This window comes from Grampus griseus (assembly GCF_964374135.1).
Source record: "Grampus griseus genome assembly, chromosome: 1".
Classification (NCBI taxonomy): Eukaryota; Metazoa; Chordata; class Mammalia; order Artiodactyla; family Delphinidae; genus Grampus; species Grampus griseus.
Genome location: NC_139017.1, coordinates 143,565,391 through 143,583,949, shown reverse-complemented (window position 1 = coordinate 143,583,949; position 18,559 = coordinate 143,565,391). Strand labels below are relative to the sequence as shown.

Genomic DNA, 18,559 nt, shown 5'->3' with positions numbered 1-18,559 from the left:
AAAAGAAAAATGAATAGTCTCAGAGACTTGTAGGAAACCATCAAGCACAGCAACATAGATATAATGGGAGCCTTAAAGTAGAGGAGAAACGCCCAGAAAGAATGTTTGCAGAAATGATGGATAAAAATGTCTGAAATTTAAAGGAAAACAATCTATACATCCAACAAACTCCAATAACTCCAAATCACACACATTGTAAACAGACGGTTCAAAGACAAAGATGAAGAGAGAATCTTGAAAGCAGCAGAAGTTAAATGATTCAGTAGGTACCAGAAATCCTCAACAGGAATAACAGCTGATTTCTCATCAGCAATATGAAGCCAGAAGAAAGTGCAATGACTTATTCAAAGGACTTAAAGAAGACTTTCAGTAGTTCAATATCCAGGCAATTCTCCTTCAGAAAGACGGAAAATTAAGACTTTCTCAAACAAAAACAGATAATCCATCACGAGCAGAACTTCCCTATAGAATTATTAAAGAGAATCCTTCAGAGACCTTCAAGATGGTGGAGGAATAAGACATGGAGATCACCTTCCACCTCACAAATACATCAGAAATACATCTACATGTGGAACAACTCCTACAGAAAACCTACAGAACGCTGGCAGAAGACCTCAGACTTCCCAAATCGCAAGAAACTCCCCCACATACCTGACTATGGCAAAAGAAAAATGAAAAAACAGAGACAAAAGAATTAGGATGGGACCAACACCTCTGGGAGGGAGCTGTGAAGGAGGAAAGGTTTCCACACAATAGGAAGCCCCTTCACTGGCGGAGATGGGGGTGGCAGCAGGGAAGCTTTGGAGGAGAGCACAGCAACGGGGTGCAAAGAGCAAAGAGGAGAGATTCCCGCACAGAGGATCAGTGCCAATCAGCACTCACCAGCCTAAGAGGCTTGTCTGCTCTCAGTGGGTGGGGGCTGAGAGCTGAGGCTTCGGCTTCCCAGGTCAGATCCCAGGGAGAGGACTGAGGATGGCTGCATGAACACAGCCTGAACGGGGCTAGTGCGCCACAGTTAGCCAGGAGGTAGTCGGCAAAAAGTCTGGAATTGGATAAGAGGCAAGAGACCACTGTTTCGGGGTGCGCAAGGAGAGGGGATTCAGAGTACCGCCTAAGCGAGCTCCAGAGACAGGTGCGAGCCGCTGCTATCAGCGTGGACACAAGAGACAGGCATGAGATGCTAAGGCTACTGCTGCAGCCACCAAGAAGCCTGTGTGCAAGCACAGGTCACTATCCACACCTCCCCTCCCAGGAGCCTGTGCAGCCACTGCCAGTCCCGTGACCCAGGGACAACTTCCCCGGGAGAACACACAGCGCGCCTCAGGCTGTTGTAACGTCATTGTGGCCTCTGCTGCCGCAGGCTGGCCCCCGCATTCCGTACCCTTCCCTCCCCCTGGCCTGAGTGAGCCAAAGTCCCCTAATCAGATGCTACTTTAACCCTGTCCTGCCTCAGCGAAGAACAGATGCCCACCGGCGACCTACACGCAGAGGCAGGGCCAAATCCAAAGCTGAACCCCAGGAGCTGTGCGAACAAGGAAGAGAAAGGGAAATCTCTCCCAGCAGCCTCAGGAGGAGCAGATTAAATCTCCACAATCAACTTGATGGACCCTGCATCTCTGGAATACCTGAACAGAAGACGAATCATCCCAAAGTTGAGGAGATGGACCTTGTGTGATTTTGTCTGTATAGCTTTGCTTTTACCATTTGTCCAACAGTTCTGTCTGTCCGTTTTTCTGTTTGTTTTTTTTTTTAGTATACTTTTTTAGCCCTTGTTATCATTGGTGGATTTGATTTTTGGTTTGCTTGCTCTCTTTTTTCTTTTTTTTTATTAGTTTTCAATATTTTTTTAATTTTTAATAATTTTTTAAATTTTTTATTTTAATAACTTTATTTTATTTTATTTCCCTTCCTCCCTCTCTCTCTCTCTCTCTCTCTCTCTCTCTTTCTTTCTTTCTTTCTCCTTTTTCTTCTGACCCATGTGGCTGACAGGGGTCTCGTGCTCTGGCCAGGTGTCAGGTCTGTGCCTCTGAGGTGGGAGAGCCAAGTTTAGGACATTGGTCCAACAGAGACCTCCCGGCTCCATGTAAGATTAAACAGCGAGAGCTCTCCCACAGATCTCCATCTCAATGCTAAGACCCAGCTCCACTCAAAGACCAGCAAGCTACAGTGCTGGAGAACCTACACCAATGACCTAGCAAGACAGAAACACAACCCCACCCATTAGAAGATAGGCTGCCTAAAATCATAATAAGGTCACAGACACCCCAAAACATACCACCGGATGCTGCCCTGCCCACCAGAAAGACAAGATCCACCCTCATCCACCAGAACACAGGCACCAGTCCCCTCCACCAGGAAGCCTACACAGCCCACTGAACCAACATTACCCACTGGGGGCAGACACCAAAAACAGTGGGAACTACGAACCTGCAGCCTGTGAAAAGGAGACCCCAACCACAGTAAGTTAAGCAAAATGAGAAGAAAGAGAAACATAGAGCAGATGAAGGAGCAAGGTAAAAACCCACCAAACAAATGAAGAGGAAATAGGCAATGTACCTGAAAAAGAATTCAGAATAATGATAGCAAAGATGATCCAAAATCTTGGACAGAATGAAGAAAATACAAGAAACTTTTAACAAGGACCTAGAAGAACTAAAGAACAAACAAACAACGATGAACAACACAATAAATGAAATTAAAAATTCTCTAGAAGGAATCAATGGCAGAATAACTGAGGCAGAAGAACGGATAAGTGACCTGGAACATAAAATAGTGGAAATAACTACTGCAGTGCAGAATGACGAAAAAGGAATGAAAAGAAAAAGAAATGAGGACAGTCTCAGAGACCTCTGGGACAACATGAAACACACCAAAATTCAAATTATAGGGGGCCCAGAAGAGGAAGAGAAAAAGAAAGGGACTGAGAAAATATTTTAAGAGATTATAGTTGAAAATTTCCCTAATATGGGAAAGGAAATAGTCAATCAAGTCCAGGAAGCATAGAGAGTCCCTTACAGGATAAATCCAAGGAGAAACACGCCGAGACACATATTAATCAAACTGTCAAAAATTAAATACAAAGAAAAAATATTAAAAGCAGCAAGGGAAAAACAAGAAATAACATACAAGGGAATCCCCATAAGGTTAACAGCTGATCTTTCAGCAGAAACTCTGCAAGCCAGAAGGGAATGGCAAGACATATTTAAAGTGATGAAAGGCAAAACCCTAAAACAAAGATTACTCTATCCAGGAATGATCTCATTCAGATTCGATGGAGAAATCAAAACCTTTACAGACAAACAAAAGCTAAGAGAATTCAGCACCACCAAACCAGCTTTACAACAAATGCTAAAGGAAGTTCTCTAGGCTGGAAACACAAGAGAAGGAAAAGACCTACAATAATAAACCCAAAACAATTTAGAAAATGGTAATAGGACCATACTTATTGATAACTACCTTAAATGCAAATGGATTAAATGCTCCAACCAAAAGACACAGACTGGCTGAATGGATACAAAACAAAGACCCATACATATGCTGTCTACAAGAAACCCACTTCAGACCGAGGTACACATACAGACTGAAAGTGAGGGGATGGACAAAGATATTACATGCAAATGGAAATCAAAAGAAAGCAGGAGTAGTAATTCTTTTATCAGACAAAATAGACTTTAAAATAAAGACTATTACAAGAGACAAAGAAGGACACTACATAATGATCAACGGATCAATCCAAGAAGAAGATATAACAATTGTAAATATTTATGCACCCAACATAGGAGCACCTCAATACATAAGGCAAGTGCTAACAGCCATAAAAGGGGAAATCGACAGTTACACAATCATAGTAGGGAACTTTAACACCCAACTTTCTCCTTTGGACAGATCATCCAACCTGAAAATAAATAAGGAAACACAATCTTTAAACGATACATTAAACAAGATGGAATTAATTGATATTTATAGGACATGTCATCCAAAAACAACAGAATACACTTTCTTCTCAAGTGCTCATGGAACATTTTCCAGGATAGATCATATCTTGGGTCACAAATCAAGCATTGGTAAATTTAAGAAAATTGAAATTGTATCAACTATCTTTTCCGACCACAAACCTATGAGACTACATATCAATTACTGGAAAAAAATATGTAAAAAATACAAACACATGGCGGCTAAACAATATACTACTAAATAACCAAGAGATCACTGAAAAATCAAAGAGGAAATCAAAAAATACCTAGGAACAAATGACAATGAAAACATGTTAACTCAAAACCTATGAGATACAGCAAAAGCAGTTCTAAGAGGGAAGTTTATAGCAATACACTCCTACCTCAAGAAACAAGAAACATCTTAAATAAACAACCTAACCTTATACCTAAAGCCATTAGAGAAAGGAGAACAAAAAAACCCAAAGTTAGCAGAAGAAATCATGAAGCTCAGATCAGGAATAAATGGGAAAAAAAAGAAGGAAATGATAGCAAAGATCAATAAAACTAAAAGCTGGTTCTTTGAGAAGGTAAACAAAATTGATAATAACCATTAGCCAGACTCATCAAGAAAAAAAGGGAGAAGACTCAAAACAATAGAATTAGAAATAAAAAAGGAGAAGTAACAACTGACACTGCAGAAATACAAAGGATCATGAGAGATTACTACAGGCAACTATATGTCAATAAAATGGACAACCTGCAAGAAATGGACAACTTCTTAGAAAAGCACAACCTTCCGAGACTGAACCAGGAAGGACTAGAAAATATAAACAGACCAATCACAAGCACTGAAATTGAAACTGTGATTAAAAATCTTCCAACAAACAAAAGCCCAGGACCAGATAGCTTCACAGGCGAATTCTATCAAACATTTAGAGAAGAGCTAACACGTATCCTTCTCAAACTCTTCCAAAATATAGCAGAGGGAGGAACATGGGAGAAAATGGGAGAAAATATTTGCAAATGAAGCAACCGACAAAGGGTTAATCTCCAAAATTTACAAGCAGCTCATGCAGCTCCATATCAAAAAAGCAAACAACCCAATGCAAAAATGGGCAGAAGACCTACATAGACATTTCTCCAAAGATATACAGATTGCCAACAAACACATGAAAGGATGCTCAACGTCACTAATCATTACAGAAATGCAAATCAAAGCTACAATGAGGTATCATCTCACACCAGTCAGAATGGTCATCATCAAAAAATCTACAAAGAATAAATGCTGGAGAGGGTGTGGAGAAAAGGGAACCCTCTTGCACTGTTGGTGGGAATGTAAATTGATATAGCCACTATGGAGAAGAGTATGGAGGTTCCTTAAAAATCTAAAAATGGAACTACCATACGACCCAGCAGTCCCACTACTGGGCATATACCCTGAGAAAGCCATAATTCAAAAGGGTCATGTACCACAATGTTCACTGCAGCTCTATTTACAATAGCCAGGACATGGAAGCAACCTAAGTGTCCATCAACAGATGAATGGATAAAGAAGATATGGCACATATATACAATGGAATATTACTCAGCCATAAGAAGAAACGAAATTGAGTTATTTGTAGTGAGGTGGATGGACCTAGAGTCTCTCACACAGAGTGAAGTAAGTCAGAAAGAGAAAAACAAATACCATATGCTAACACATATATATGGAATCTAAAAAAAAAAAATTGTTCTGAAGAACCTAGGGGCAGGAAAGGAATAAAGACACAGACATAGAGAATGGACTTGAGGACACGGGGAGGGGGAAGGGTAAGCTGGGATGAAGTGACAGAGTGGCATGGACATATATACACTACGAAATGTAAAATAGATCGCTAGTGGGAATCAACCACACAGCACAGGGGATCAGCTCAGTGCTTTGTGACCACCTAGAGGGGTGGGATAGGGAGGGTGGGAGGGAGACGCAAGAGGGAGGAGATATGGGGATATATATATATATATATATATATATATATATATATATATATATAGCTGATTCACTTTTTTATAAAGCAGAAACTAACACAACATTGTAAAGCAATTATACTCCAATAAAGATGTTAAAATAAACCAAAAAAGAGCATTCTTCATATTAAAATGAAAGGACACTAGACAGTAGCTAAAATGCTCATGAAAGAATAAAGAACACCAATGAGGGAACTACATTGGTAAATTTAAGACAGTATAAATGTATTTTCTCTCATTTAACCATTTTTATTTAAAATAAAATTACATAAAGCAACAATTATTAAACTGTGTTGAAATGTTTATATGTATAAAGATGTCATCTGTATGATAATAAAATTATAAAGAAGAGAGAGAACAGAACTAAATAAAAGCAAAGGTTTTATGTATTATTCAAATTAAATTGGTATTAATCCATACTATATTGTTAAAAATTAAAATGTTAATTGTGAGCCCCAGAACCATTACTAAGAAAATAACTCAAAAAATACAGTAATAGAAACAAGGGAATTAAAATGGTCCACTTGATAATAGTTAACACAAGAGAAGTCACTAATGCAGAAACAGAAACGAAAAAGACATTAAGACAGAAAAGACAGAAAAATGACAGAGGTAAATCCTACTTTATCTTACATTAAATGTCAATTGACTAAACATTCCAATCAAAAGGTAGAGTTTAGCAGAATTGATTACAAACTATAATCCAACTACATGTTGTCTACAAGAGACACACTTTATATTCAAAGACACAAATGGGAAAAAAATAATCTATCCAAGAAGTAACCAAAGGAGAGTTGCAGTGGTTATCCTAACATCAAACTAGACATTAAAACAAAAATTGATACTAGAAGCAAAGAAGGACATTTTATAATGATGTGACAATTAAAAACAGGTAAATATATTCCAAGAAGACACAACAATATAACGATACATGTACTTAGATGAGCCCCAAAATACATGATGCAAAAACAAACAGGCATCTCTCTAAAGAAGATTCACAAATGGCCCAAAAGCACATGAAAATATGTTCAACATCATTGGTCATTAGGGAAATATAAATCAAAATCACAATGAGATAGCTCTTCATGCTCACTAGGATGGCTTATAAATCAAAAGATGGACAAAACAAGTGTTGGGGAGGATGCCAAAAAATTGGAACCCTCCTACTGTGCTGGTGGAAATGTAAAATGGTGTAGTCACTGTGGTAAAAAGTTTGGTAGTTCCTCAAGAGAAGTAAACAGTTACCACAAGAACCAGCAACTTGCTAGGTATATATCCAAGAGCACTGAAAACATACGTTCACAAAAGAATAGGTACAAGAGTATAACAGTGTTATTCATAACAACCAAAAAGTGGATACAATCCAAATGTCCATCAACTGATGAATAAGCAAGATGTGGTATATCCATACAATGGAATATTACTTGGCCATAAAAAGAAATAAAGTACTGATATATACTATAACATGGATGAATTTTAAAAACATTATGCTAAGTAAAAGAAGCCAGACACAGAAAGCCACATATTGCATAATTCCACTTATAGAAATGTCCAGAGTAGGCAAGTCCATAGACCTAGAAATTATATTAGTGGTAGCCAGGGGCTGGGGGGAGAGGGAGATGACAGTACTAGGTATGGGATTTCTTCATGGGGTGATGAAAATGTTCCAAAATTAGTGGTGACTGTTGCACAACTTTGTGAATATATAAAAATTCATTGAACTGTACACTTTAAAAGAGTGGATTTTATGATATGTGAATTATATTTCAATGTTTTTAAAACTTAAAAATTCAGGACTAAAGTAAAACTATAGAAAAAGATGCACCATGCATTCACTAATCATAAGAAAGCTGGGGTGGCTAACTTGATATAAAGTAGACTTCAGAAAAAGAAAGGTTACCAACGTTAATGTGGAACATTTCATATCGATTAAAAATCTGATTTATTAAAAGATATACAAAATTAAATTGTATGCACCTAATAATACAATGTCAAAGTAATGAAGCAAAAAAATATATAACTGAATTTCGACACTTCCCTGTCAATAACTGATAAAATAAGCAGTCAAAAATCATAAAGGGTATAGAAGATGTGGACAACAGCGTTCAAGTAATTTGACCTGACATTTACATAATACTCCATCCAACAACAGAAGGATACACCTTTTTTTCCAAGTGCACATGAAAACATTCATCAAGACAGATGATATCATGAACCGTAAAACAAGTCTCAATAAACAAAAGGATATGGGGTCAATAGGCAAAAAAATCAACTTTATTTCTATATATTAGCACATCAAAAAAATTAATACCATTTATAATATCATTAAAATCTTAGACATGTACAACCTAGGTATAAATTTAACAAAATATGTGTAAGACATGTATTCTGAAAACTACAAACATCATTGAAAGAACCTGAAAACCTAAATAGATGGAAAAATATACCAGTTAATGGATTGAAAGGTTCATTGTTAATTCTCCCAAAAGTGGTCCATAATCTCAGTGAAATCTCAAGCACTAAGAAAAACAACAAAATTGACAATCAGGAGATAAATCCATCTTACATGAAAATTAATTTACACAATCTGAAAATAATTTTAAAATAAGTATTTAGAATCTTTCATCTAATAAGGGGAGAAAACTCCATAAAAAACAAAATTTATGAAATTAAAACAGGTAAAAATGTAAATATTCGGCATATGTTTAAAAAGAGACACTAAATGAGAAATCTTGGAATATGTAGTCAATGAAGTTAAAAATCTCAATAGAGAAGATTTAAAAATTTAATTTAATAAGTAAATAAGAATATAATACTGAAGAATTCTCCCAGAACAGGAGGATATAAAAATATTACACACAAGAAAAGCACTTAAGAAAGCAGAATAGATAAAAGTTCCAATATATGTCTAATAGCACTGTCAGAAGAAAAGAGAGAACAGCAGAAAAACAATATTCAAAGATATAAAAGCTAAGAATTTCCCCAAACTGCAGAATTCCATAAAGTCTCAGATGGAAAGTACAAACTTAGTGGAAAACAATAAACAGAAATGAATCTATAGTTCTATAATCATAGTGTACTAGAATACAACAAGGATAAAATGAAAATACATTATGATAGTAAAGATTTTAATATCTCCATTACAATCTGGTAGAGATTGCATGCAGACAAAAAATTTAATATGGAACTGAAGATATTTCAGAGAAAATAAATTTGATCTGATAATGGCTGATAGAGCCCTATATCAAACAAATAAATTTATATATTATTTTCAAGTAAATAGAGAACATTCACAATAATTGGATTATTCATAAATATATTCTATATATAATAATTGGATAATAACACATAGGAAATTGCCAACAAAAATAATCAATATCACACAGACTTCATTCAATACCCCCAATGCAATTGAATTAAAATACTACAATATAAGAATGTATATATGTGTGTGTATGTATGTATGGCGGGAAGGCGAGGGGGAAAAAGAGTATATACACACATATAAATCCTATACATCTTGAAATTAAAACAAACTCCTAAATAGCTCATAAGGTAAAGTAAAAAGCATAAAATAAATTTTATAAAAATTATAAAATATCTAGAACCAAATAATTTTAAAACAGTTTCATCAATCCCCTTAGGATGCCAGTTAAGCAGCACTTGCATGTAAATCCAATGCCTTAAAGACAGATATTAAAATGAGAAAAGCAATGAAAAATAGGGAGAATAACACAAAATTCAGAGTAGTGACTAGCCAAAGGAAGACGGGAGGGGGGATTCTATTAGAGAGAGACACACAGGAGACTTCACCTTATCTGTAACGTTTTACATCTTAAGCTGATGGGGAGGAATATGGGTGTTCATTATGTTACTCTTTATAACTTTTTGTATGTCTGAAATATTTCAAAATAAATGTTTTAATAATAAAAAACAAAAGCTAAATAAATATTTGACTTATAGAGCTAATATCTCATCTATGAACACAAATGAAAGATGCTAAATATAAAATTATGAATCAAATCCAACAAAATATAGTAAAAATAATACATCCTGACTAAAAAGAATCTATCATAGGAATGGAGAAGGTGCAACATCACAAAATGTGTCTCTTTATAGAACATGGGAGCAATGTTATACAATAATCTCATTAGACTGAGGGAAAAGCATTCAATATAATTCAAAACTCAGAATACTTTAAAAATTAGGGGGAATTCCCTGGTGGTCCAGTGGTTAAGACTCCGCACTCTCACTGCCGAGGGCCCAGGTTGAATCCCTGGGCAGGAACTAAGATCCCATATCCCACAAGCCACAGATGCAGCCAAAAAAAAAAAAAAAAAGGAATAGAAGGGAGCTTTCTTAACTCAATAAATGAAAATCCTACAGCCAATATTATATTAGGTTGAAATATATGAAATTGTCATTTTTTTTTAGTCAAAAAATGGCCCATTGTCAGCAATTTCATAAGATTCAATCTAATACTGGTGAAACTTCAGCGGGATAACTTAAAATAAAATGACAAGTATATGTACTATTATTCGCACTATTTAACATTATACTGGGGATTTTAATCAAGGACATAAATAATAAAAAGGGAAAGAAAGGAAAAAACATTGTACAAGAGAAGTCAAAACTGACTTTATTTACAAACATGATTTCCCACATAGAAAATCCAAATACCTTATATGAGATTTCAGCAAGTTGCTGAATACAAAATATGCAACAAAGACATGTACAAAAATGTTCACAGGAGCACGATTTGTAATATCCCAATACTGGAAAAAAATGAAAATGTCATCAACAATAGAAATGGATACAGAGGAACAGAATAGTTTTCCAACGAAGACATACAAATGGCCAACAGGCAGATGAAAAGATGCTCAACATCGCTAATCATCAGGGAAATGCAAATCAAAACCACAATTAGATATCACCTCACACAAGTCAGAGTTAACTCTCATGAAAAAGACAAGAGATAACAAGTGTTGGTGAGGATCTGAAGAAAAGGGAACCCTAAGACATTTCTGGTGGGAATGTAAATTGAGCATAGCCACTATGGAAAACAGTACAGAGGTTCCTCGAAAAATTTGAAATTGAATGACCATATGCTCCAGCAATCCCACTTCTGGATACACATCCAAAGGAATTGAAATCAGGATCTCATATCTGCACTCCCATGTTCACAATGGCATTACTCACAACAGCCAAGATATGAATACAACCTAAGTGTCTGTCAATGAATAATGGATGAATGGATAAAGAGCATGTGATATATATGTACCAATATTATTCAGCCATCAGGAAAAAGGAAATCCTGCCATTAGTGACAACTTGGATGGACCCTGAGGGCATTACGTTAAGTGAAACAAGTCAGAGAAAAACAAATAACTGTAAGATATCACTTATATGTGGAATCTACAAAAGATAAACTCAGAGAAACAGAGAGTAGAATGGTGTTTACCAAGGATTCAGGAGGTGGGGGAAATGGGGAGATACTGATGAAAGGGTATAAACTTCCAGTTATAAGATTAATAAGTTTGGGTACCAAATGTACAGCATGGTGACGATAACTAATAACACTGTGTTATATACTTGAATGTCGCTAAGAGAGTAGATCGTAATTGTTTTCACCACAAAAAAGAAATGGCAACTATGTGACAGGATGGAGATGGTAGCTAATACTATGGTAGTAATCATTTTGCTATTTATAAACATGTCAAATCAACATACTGTACACTTTAAACTTATACAATGCTATCTGTCAATTATATATCAGTAAAGCTGGGGGGGAACAATAGAAAGGATAAAGAATTACTGCTTCACATAACAGCATGGATGAATTCTCACAAAGAAGTTATACGTAAACGTCGAAGGAGGGAGGGAGGGGAGGGAAGAAGGGAGGGAGAAAGAAAGAGGCTGACTTCAAAAGTTCAAAATTTGTTGTGATAGAAGTCAAGATAGTGGTTACCTCTGGGAGGGGAAGGGGGGGCAGGTGGAGTGGCTGCCACCCAACATCCATTTGGGTGTTGATTACACACTTTGGATTTGTGCACTTTCTGAATATATGCTATAGTTCTGTAAAAAGTTAACTTAAAGACTCAGCATTCTTTGTTTACCAGCAACAATAACGACAAAAAATAGAAAATAAAAACAAAAGGCATTACTAAAAAGAGCAAAAACAAAGTGAAAAAATAAGCTTCAACTAGAAGATCTTTGACATTTACATTACATATAACCAACAAAGGCTGGTGGTGTTCAAAATATATTTAACAAGAAAAAAAAACTCTTATGCTCCTAAAGGGCAAAGGATATGAACTGGCTATTCACAGAAAAGGAAACCTCTAGGATTGGAGATTGGAGTTACGCAGCCACATTCTGGAAATGCCTGGAGACACTGAAAGCTAGAAGAACAAGGAAGGGTCTTCCCCAAGAGCCTTCTAAGGGAGCGCTGCCCTGCCAATACCTTTGTTTTAACTTCTGGCCTCCAGTAAATGTGAGAGAATAAATTTCTGTCCTTTAAGACTCCAAGGACAACAAATTGAGGAAATTTGTTATGGAAGCCCTAGGAAATTAAACCAATTCCCTAAGACTTGGTAGTTCCATTTCTAAATCTATTCCCTAGAGCACTGGGTCTCTTACAAGATCCAACACCTTCCTTTTACAACTAATATTTTGCAATTTACCCATACACATAACTAAAAAATAAACCAATGCCATAACGGAAAAAATACAGGAATAAAATAAATTATATATTTCTACGTGTAAACGCTCAGGCAGAACTAAGCTAGAAGATACAATATTTGCACCTATTCACAGAATCAACATGAACTGGTCTGTTTCAAAAGCTGAATGATAGGTATTTGCAGCTCAAACACAAGCAGAGTTGCCACTGATGCCATGATTTTCTGAAAGAGTAAACTCTTACCAGAGTTCCGAACAAAACAAAGTACACTCTTTCCTCAATTTACATGGTAATTGCATTAGTGGAAAATTCACTGTATTTAAAAACATTTTTTTCCAAAAAAAAAAAAAAACAGACTTTGTGTTTAAACATAAAACAGAGTTAGGTTCTTAATCTCTAATAATTATAAACAGGTTTTCATATACATATTCAATGGGACAGTCAAGTCATGCAGAATACCAGATAATCAACACCAGTAGGATCTCCCCCAACCACTATGGCAAACAAGGTAGCCCACAGATTTCTAGCATGCTCCCTAGGGCACAATATCTGCCCTTGAGAACAACTAACTCATGGACACCAGAAGGTATGTTCAAATATTCTCACTGCAACATTGTTTGTAATATTAAAAAAGAGGAAAACTGGTATTTAAAAGTCCATCAATAGGGGAATAAGAATTAAATCACTGTCATATAAATATACAGCATTACATAACAATTAAGGAAATTAACTAGATCTGTAAGAATCAACACTGACAAATTTCAGAAACAGTGAAGTGGAAAAAACAGATCTGCAGAAGGATACCTACAGTATGATACCATTTGTGTAAAGTTTTAAAACAGAACAATAGTACACGTAGTACGTAGGCGTACACAAATATGGAGTAAGCTTACAAAAACCTGAATGAAAAGAATACACTCCAACTTCAGGATATTGATTATGTTACCTCTAGGAAGGGACGGAGGAAAATTGGCTTCAGCAAGAGGTGCAAAGGGGCCTTAACTACATCTGTAACATTTTATTTCTTAAAAACAAAAATTTGCAGGAAACATGTAAAATGAGGATTTATTAAATCAGGGTGGGGGGAGATCACAGTATTTAGGTTTTCTTTTTCTGTAAGTTTGAAGTACTTTAGAGTTAAAGTTTTAAAAAGTCTGTATTCCAGGGAAATTTACCACCAGCTGCAGCATAAGTGAGTAAGGAAACCAGAAAACGATCACGAATGTTCAGATGAACTGTGATTGAAAAGTACCCAGATCTCTTTGCCTCAATGCTATCAATAATTTGAGTGAGGTAGTGAGGTGAGGTGAGTATAGAGAAGAAAAATGGGAATTATACAATACAGACTAACCCCAAACTGACACATCAGGTAAAGCAAATTGGCTGATTTTATTGCCCAGGCATTGGGCAATAAATTATACCTCCAATTGTACCTCCAATTTCTTCCTTCTATATACCTAAAAACATCTCATGAAAACGTCACTACTGAATAAGAAGAAGAAGGTAGAGTGAAGAAGCAGCAAATATAGTTTTTCATATCAAAGATATGATGTTTCAAATATTAAAAGTGTAAGTGATGGGAAATATAATTTTTGGCTGCTCTTTATAAACAAGTTACTTTGGCATATTACATCATTTTCCCAAGATTCCTTGAGAAAAGTCACACTTTCTTCCCAGCAACATATTTTCTCTCAAGTCACGGCTCTGTTGAGCAACATAAAATATTGCGTTATACACCAAAACCTTTCGTGTTTACTATGTTTTTGCTCTCATATTACCACAGTATTAAACATGAGATACCACAAATACAAGATTACAGCAAAAAAATAAACATGGAGAGGGGAGAATGGAATGAAGTGCCCCACTTCAAACAGGCAGGTAGAAATAAAACACCTAATTTCCAGTTTAGAAGAACAAATTAAGTATCACCGTGACGGGGAAAAATTCAGACAATAACACAACATGGGATATTCTGTATCCGAGCCTGGTCTCCAAAAGGTAGCATGCATAAAAAAACTTTTATAGGAATGAATGTTCATAGTAGTTTTATCCATGACAACCACGACTTGGTAACAACCCAAATAATCAACAATAAAGAGAATGGGTAAACATGTTGTGGTGTATGATAGGACATGATACAAATCACATGATAGAATGCTACCCCACAATATAAAGGAACTACCAATAGGCACAGCACATGAATGAGTCTCAAAAATACGATGAACAGAAGAAGCCCACACAAAATATTACACACTATATAGCTCATTTAATATGATGTTCAAGTACTGGCAAACTAATCTTCCCTGATAGAAATCAGAAGAGGAGTTCCCTCTGCGTGGGGCTTAAAAGGGGGAACAAGGGAATTTACTGTGGCGATGGAAGTGTTCTAAATCTTGATCCAAATAATGGTTGTATGAGTGTATGAATTTATCTAGATCCATGGAGGGGGGAACACATTGTGGGAAAGAAACAGTAGAACTGCTCTATGTTAAAATGGACTAAAACAACCTAACGATCAAATGCAACATGTAAACTTTGAATGGATCCTGGTTTGAAAAAGTTAACTATACACGCCATTTTTGTTGACAACTAGGAAAACTTGGAAATGGACTAGATACTAAGAAATTATGGATAATTATCTTAGGTGTGATAATAGTATTGTGGTTATTTAGAACAATGTCCTTATTTTTAGAAGATATATGCTGAAGTATTTAGGCAACAATTTACTTTCATATTTTTGGTAAAAAATATTTATTTTTATACATATACAAATATAAAGATATATCAAATTAACGTACATAGGTCATGGAATATATTCATTGTACTATTCTCCCAACTACTCTGTATGTTTGAAAAATGTCAATAAAGAGTTGAGGTTAAAGAAGATGCCCACTTACCTAGAGTGATCTTCAGGATACATTAAGGAAAGAAAACAAGCAAAGTGCAGACTAGTTTATATAATATGCTTCCTATTGTGAAGGAAAGTAAAAAAATATATATGGGAAGGGGGGAGTTACAGTGTGTGTGTGTGTGTATGTATCTATTTGATTATATTACAAAGGGAAATACTAGAAGAATAAATCAGACACCAATAAAAATGGTTACCTACAGCAGATGAAAATAGATGGAAAACAGGTTTGAAAAGGGCTGGAAATAAGACTTCTCAGAGTGTATCATTTTATACAGTTTTGACTTTTATACCCCATAAATGTAAAGAATTAAATGAAATTGAAAAGATGTTAAAAATATCTATGCTCACATGAATTCCTCCATTCAATCAAAGCCAAATCAATCAAGCTTGTCTAATGTGTGAGGTTATTAACGGTCTTTTTTGCTCCTTCTGAGCATCAGAGTCATTTAATGGGGTTTTTGCTGGTCAGAAAACTTAGCATCTTCCTGCAGATCTGCCCCCTAAATAGTTGCGCAAACCTAGAAAAACATTTAGTCAAGCTAAGCCTCAATTTTCTCACCCATAAAAAGAAACTCAATCCAATGAAAGCTAAGATTTCTTAGAACTGTAAAATTCTGTGACTCAAATGTCTGTTGAAAAAAATGAAACAGGAATGTTTCCACCTGCATAATTTCTTAAGCCACGATGAACAACAAAGCTCCATTATACAGTCGTTCACTTTCCGCCTGACAACTTATACTGGGGAGAAAGGGTAGTGAAATAACTTCTCTCTCTGACCCCTTCAGGCAGTAGTCAGTTACCACCAAGGGCTTGCTCTAAGCAGGTCTGGATTGACCAAGGAAGGAAAGCAACATCCGGTCCGGTCAGGCAGCTGCTCTCGCAGGCTGCTAAACTGCATTGGTTAGCAGAAGAGGAAGCAGCAGCCAGTAAAGTCTGGAGAGGCCGAACTCAGGAGTTTTACTAACTGCCCTGGGCGCAGCGGTTCAGGAAACTTCGTGTATTCTTTTGCCAAATGAATCCTCCTTTACAAAAAGGCTGCCAAGCTTTGGCAGCTGTGGGATGAAAAAAACATCTGAAGCCAAAACTATAGAGTTTCTGACACTGCAGTGAGTAAAATCTCTGCAGCCTTAAAGATAAAGCGACAGTGCCAGAAACTTTCTTCTCCAAGCCTGCCTCACACTCTGCCCTACCCGGCCTTCCTTTCTTTAAGACCTAGCCAAAGACCTAAAACAGTCCTGTGACTTCCCTGGAGGTTTCAGGGACTGTGCTACAGCGGCCTCATTGTAATGTGAGGAAAGACAGCAAGGAAAGCAGAGGATGCTTTGTGGTGGGGGGATGGAGAGCCTTGACCGCAGGGCGTGCAGGAAGGAAGTGGGGAGGACACACACACACACACACACACACACACACACACACACACACACACACACACACACACACACACACAGAGTTTTGCTGGGAGATGAAAGAGATGAGAAATAAAAGGACTTAGAGAAGTGGAAAAAGAAAAAAAGGACTGAAGGAGGAATTTTGTTTCCAAACTGCCTGCAGGTCTAAAATGGAGGTATGGAAAGACTTTTGGGGGTATTTCCTCTAGAAGAGAGAGGCTGGAGATTTCATCTGAAGAGGAGAATAAGAGGGTCCTGTAAAGGATGAGGGGGAAGGAGATCAAAACCCCTTGGAAGGGTCTTGTAAGATTATTCAGAGGGATGGCATTTGTTCATGTCATGGAGAGGTCCAAGGCCCTTCACTTGAGGAAGGGCAGGGGGTTCTCTGCCTCAGCTGGATTTCCACAGCAAGCTGGGGGGACACTATCCTCTTCAGCATGTCTGGAGAGTGACTGGGTGGGGCTGAAGGTCCTCTGGAGCAAGTTTAGAGAATTAGTAGTGTCCCTCTAAAAGCTGGTGCCTTTCTTGGAGTGAAGGGAAGGATAGGGGTTCCTTCTCAACATCGGGAGAGTTTGGGGGCTGGAGGGGCCTGAAATGGTTTCCGAGGTATTGGCCCTGGGGTAGATGGCAAGGTGCTGTGTGCAATGCTGACATATTTCGGTTGCGGGGTGTGGGGACTCTACTTTGAGAGGAAAGGCCCCTTCACTAATCAGAAGCTTGTTAATCTGTCTGAAAGAGGAAAAGCACCCCTCCCCACTCCCCGAAGGCTGGGGAGAAGTCGAGCCAGTAATACTCTCAGTAAAAGAACTGGAGCAGAGAAGAGGAATTTTAAAAGAAGACTCTTCCCCCACCCAATTCACTGGAAAGTTGAGAGGAGAGAGGAGGACTTTCTAAAGTGGTTTGGAAAGGATTTGGAGGAACCCAAACTGGAAGTTGGGAGGAAGCTAGGGGAGCTGAGGTGAAGGGGTTCGGTGGGGGGCGTCAGGCCTCTGTGTGGCTGGAGGGGGAGGGCGTTCGTGATTTTGAGGTTGGGGAAGAGCCAAATGACACGGGATCAAAGCTCCATAGGGATGATTCGGAGGGTGGAGGAGGTTTCGCGGTGACCCGGGGTTCTCGGAAGGGAACGGAGGCGGCGACCCTAGTAAATTCCGGGGGCTGACGACACCCAGGCGGCGGCGATGGGGGCGCGACCTGTACTCACACAGCGGATCTCCAGCGCCAGGGCGCACTGCAGCGCCTTCACCTTCGGCATCCGCGCAGGGTTGGGGCGGCGGGGAGGGACCCCGGCCGCGGACCCGAGGGAGGTGAGGAGACGCTGGGCGGGGACGGGGAGGAGACGAGGTGGCGGCGGCGGTAGCAGCTGTGCCCCCAGGCCGGGGCCCGCGGTCCAGCCAGGGTCCCGCCCGAGCGGCAGCCTTGCGCGGGGCGCGGACTCGTTGTCATGGCAGCCGGGAGGGGCGGGGCCGGAAGAGACGATAGCGGGGACGCGCCGGAGCCGCGGCTCGAGGGCGAGCAGCTGGGGGCGGGACTCAGAGAAAGACGGGAGGGGCGGGGGTCGCTCGAGGAGGCGGGGCTTCCGAAGGGGCGGGGCGGGGCGGGGCGAGGCGGGGTGGGGCGGGGCAGTTCGTCTGTGACGTCA

At 38.3% G+C, this 18,559-nt stretch overlaps 1 protein-coding gene across 2 annotated transcripts in view; it reads right to left on the bottom strand.

Moving 5' to 3' along the window:
- Positions 1-18,187, bottom strand: part of SPATA6 (spermatogenesis associated 6) — a 152,525-nt gene extending 134,338 nt beyond the window's left edge. For both annotated transcript variants that reach the window (XM_082658980.1, XM_082658981.1), the window contains exon 1: positions 18,122-18,187. In XM_082658980.1, the coding sequence (XP_082515106.1) occupies positions 18,122-18,172 (51 nt within the window). In that variant the 5' untranslated portion in view covers positions 18,173-18,187. The remainder of the gene's footprint in view (positions 1-18,121) is intronic.
- Positions 18,188-18,559: the final 372 nt, after the last annotated feature.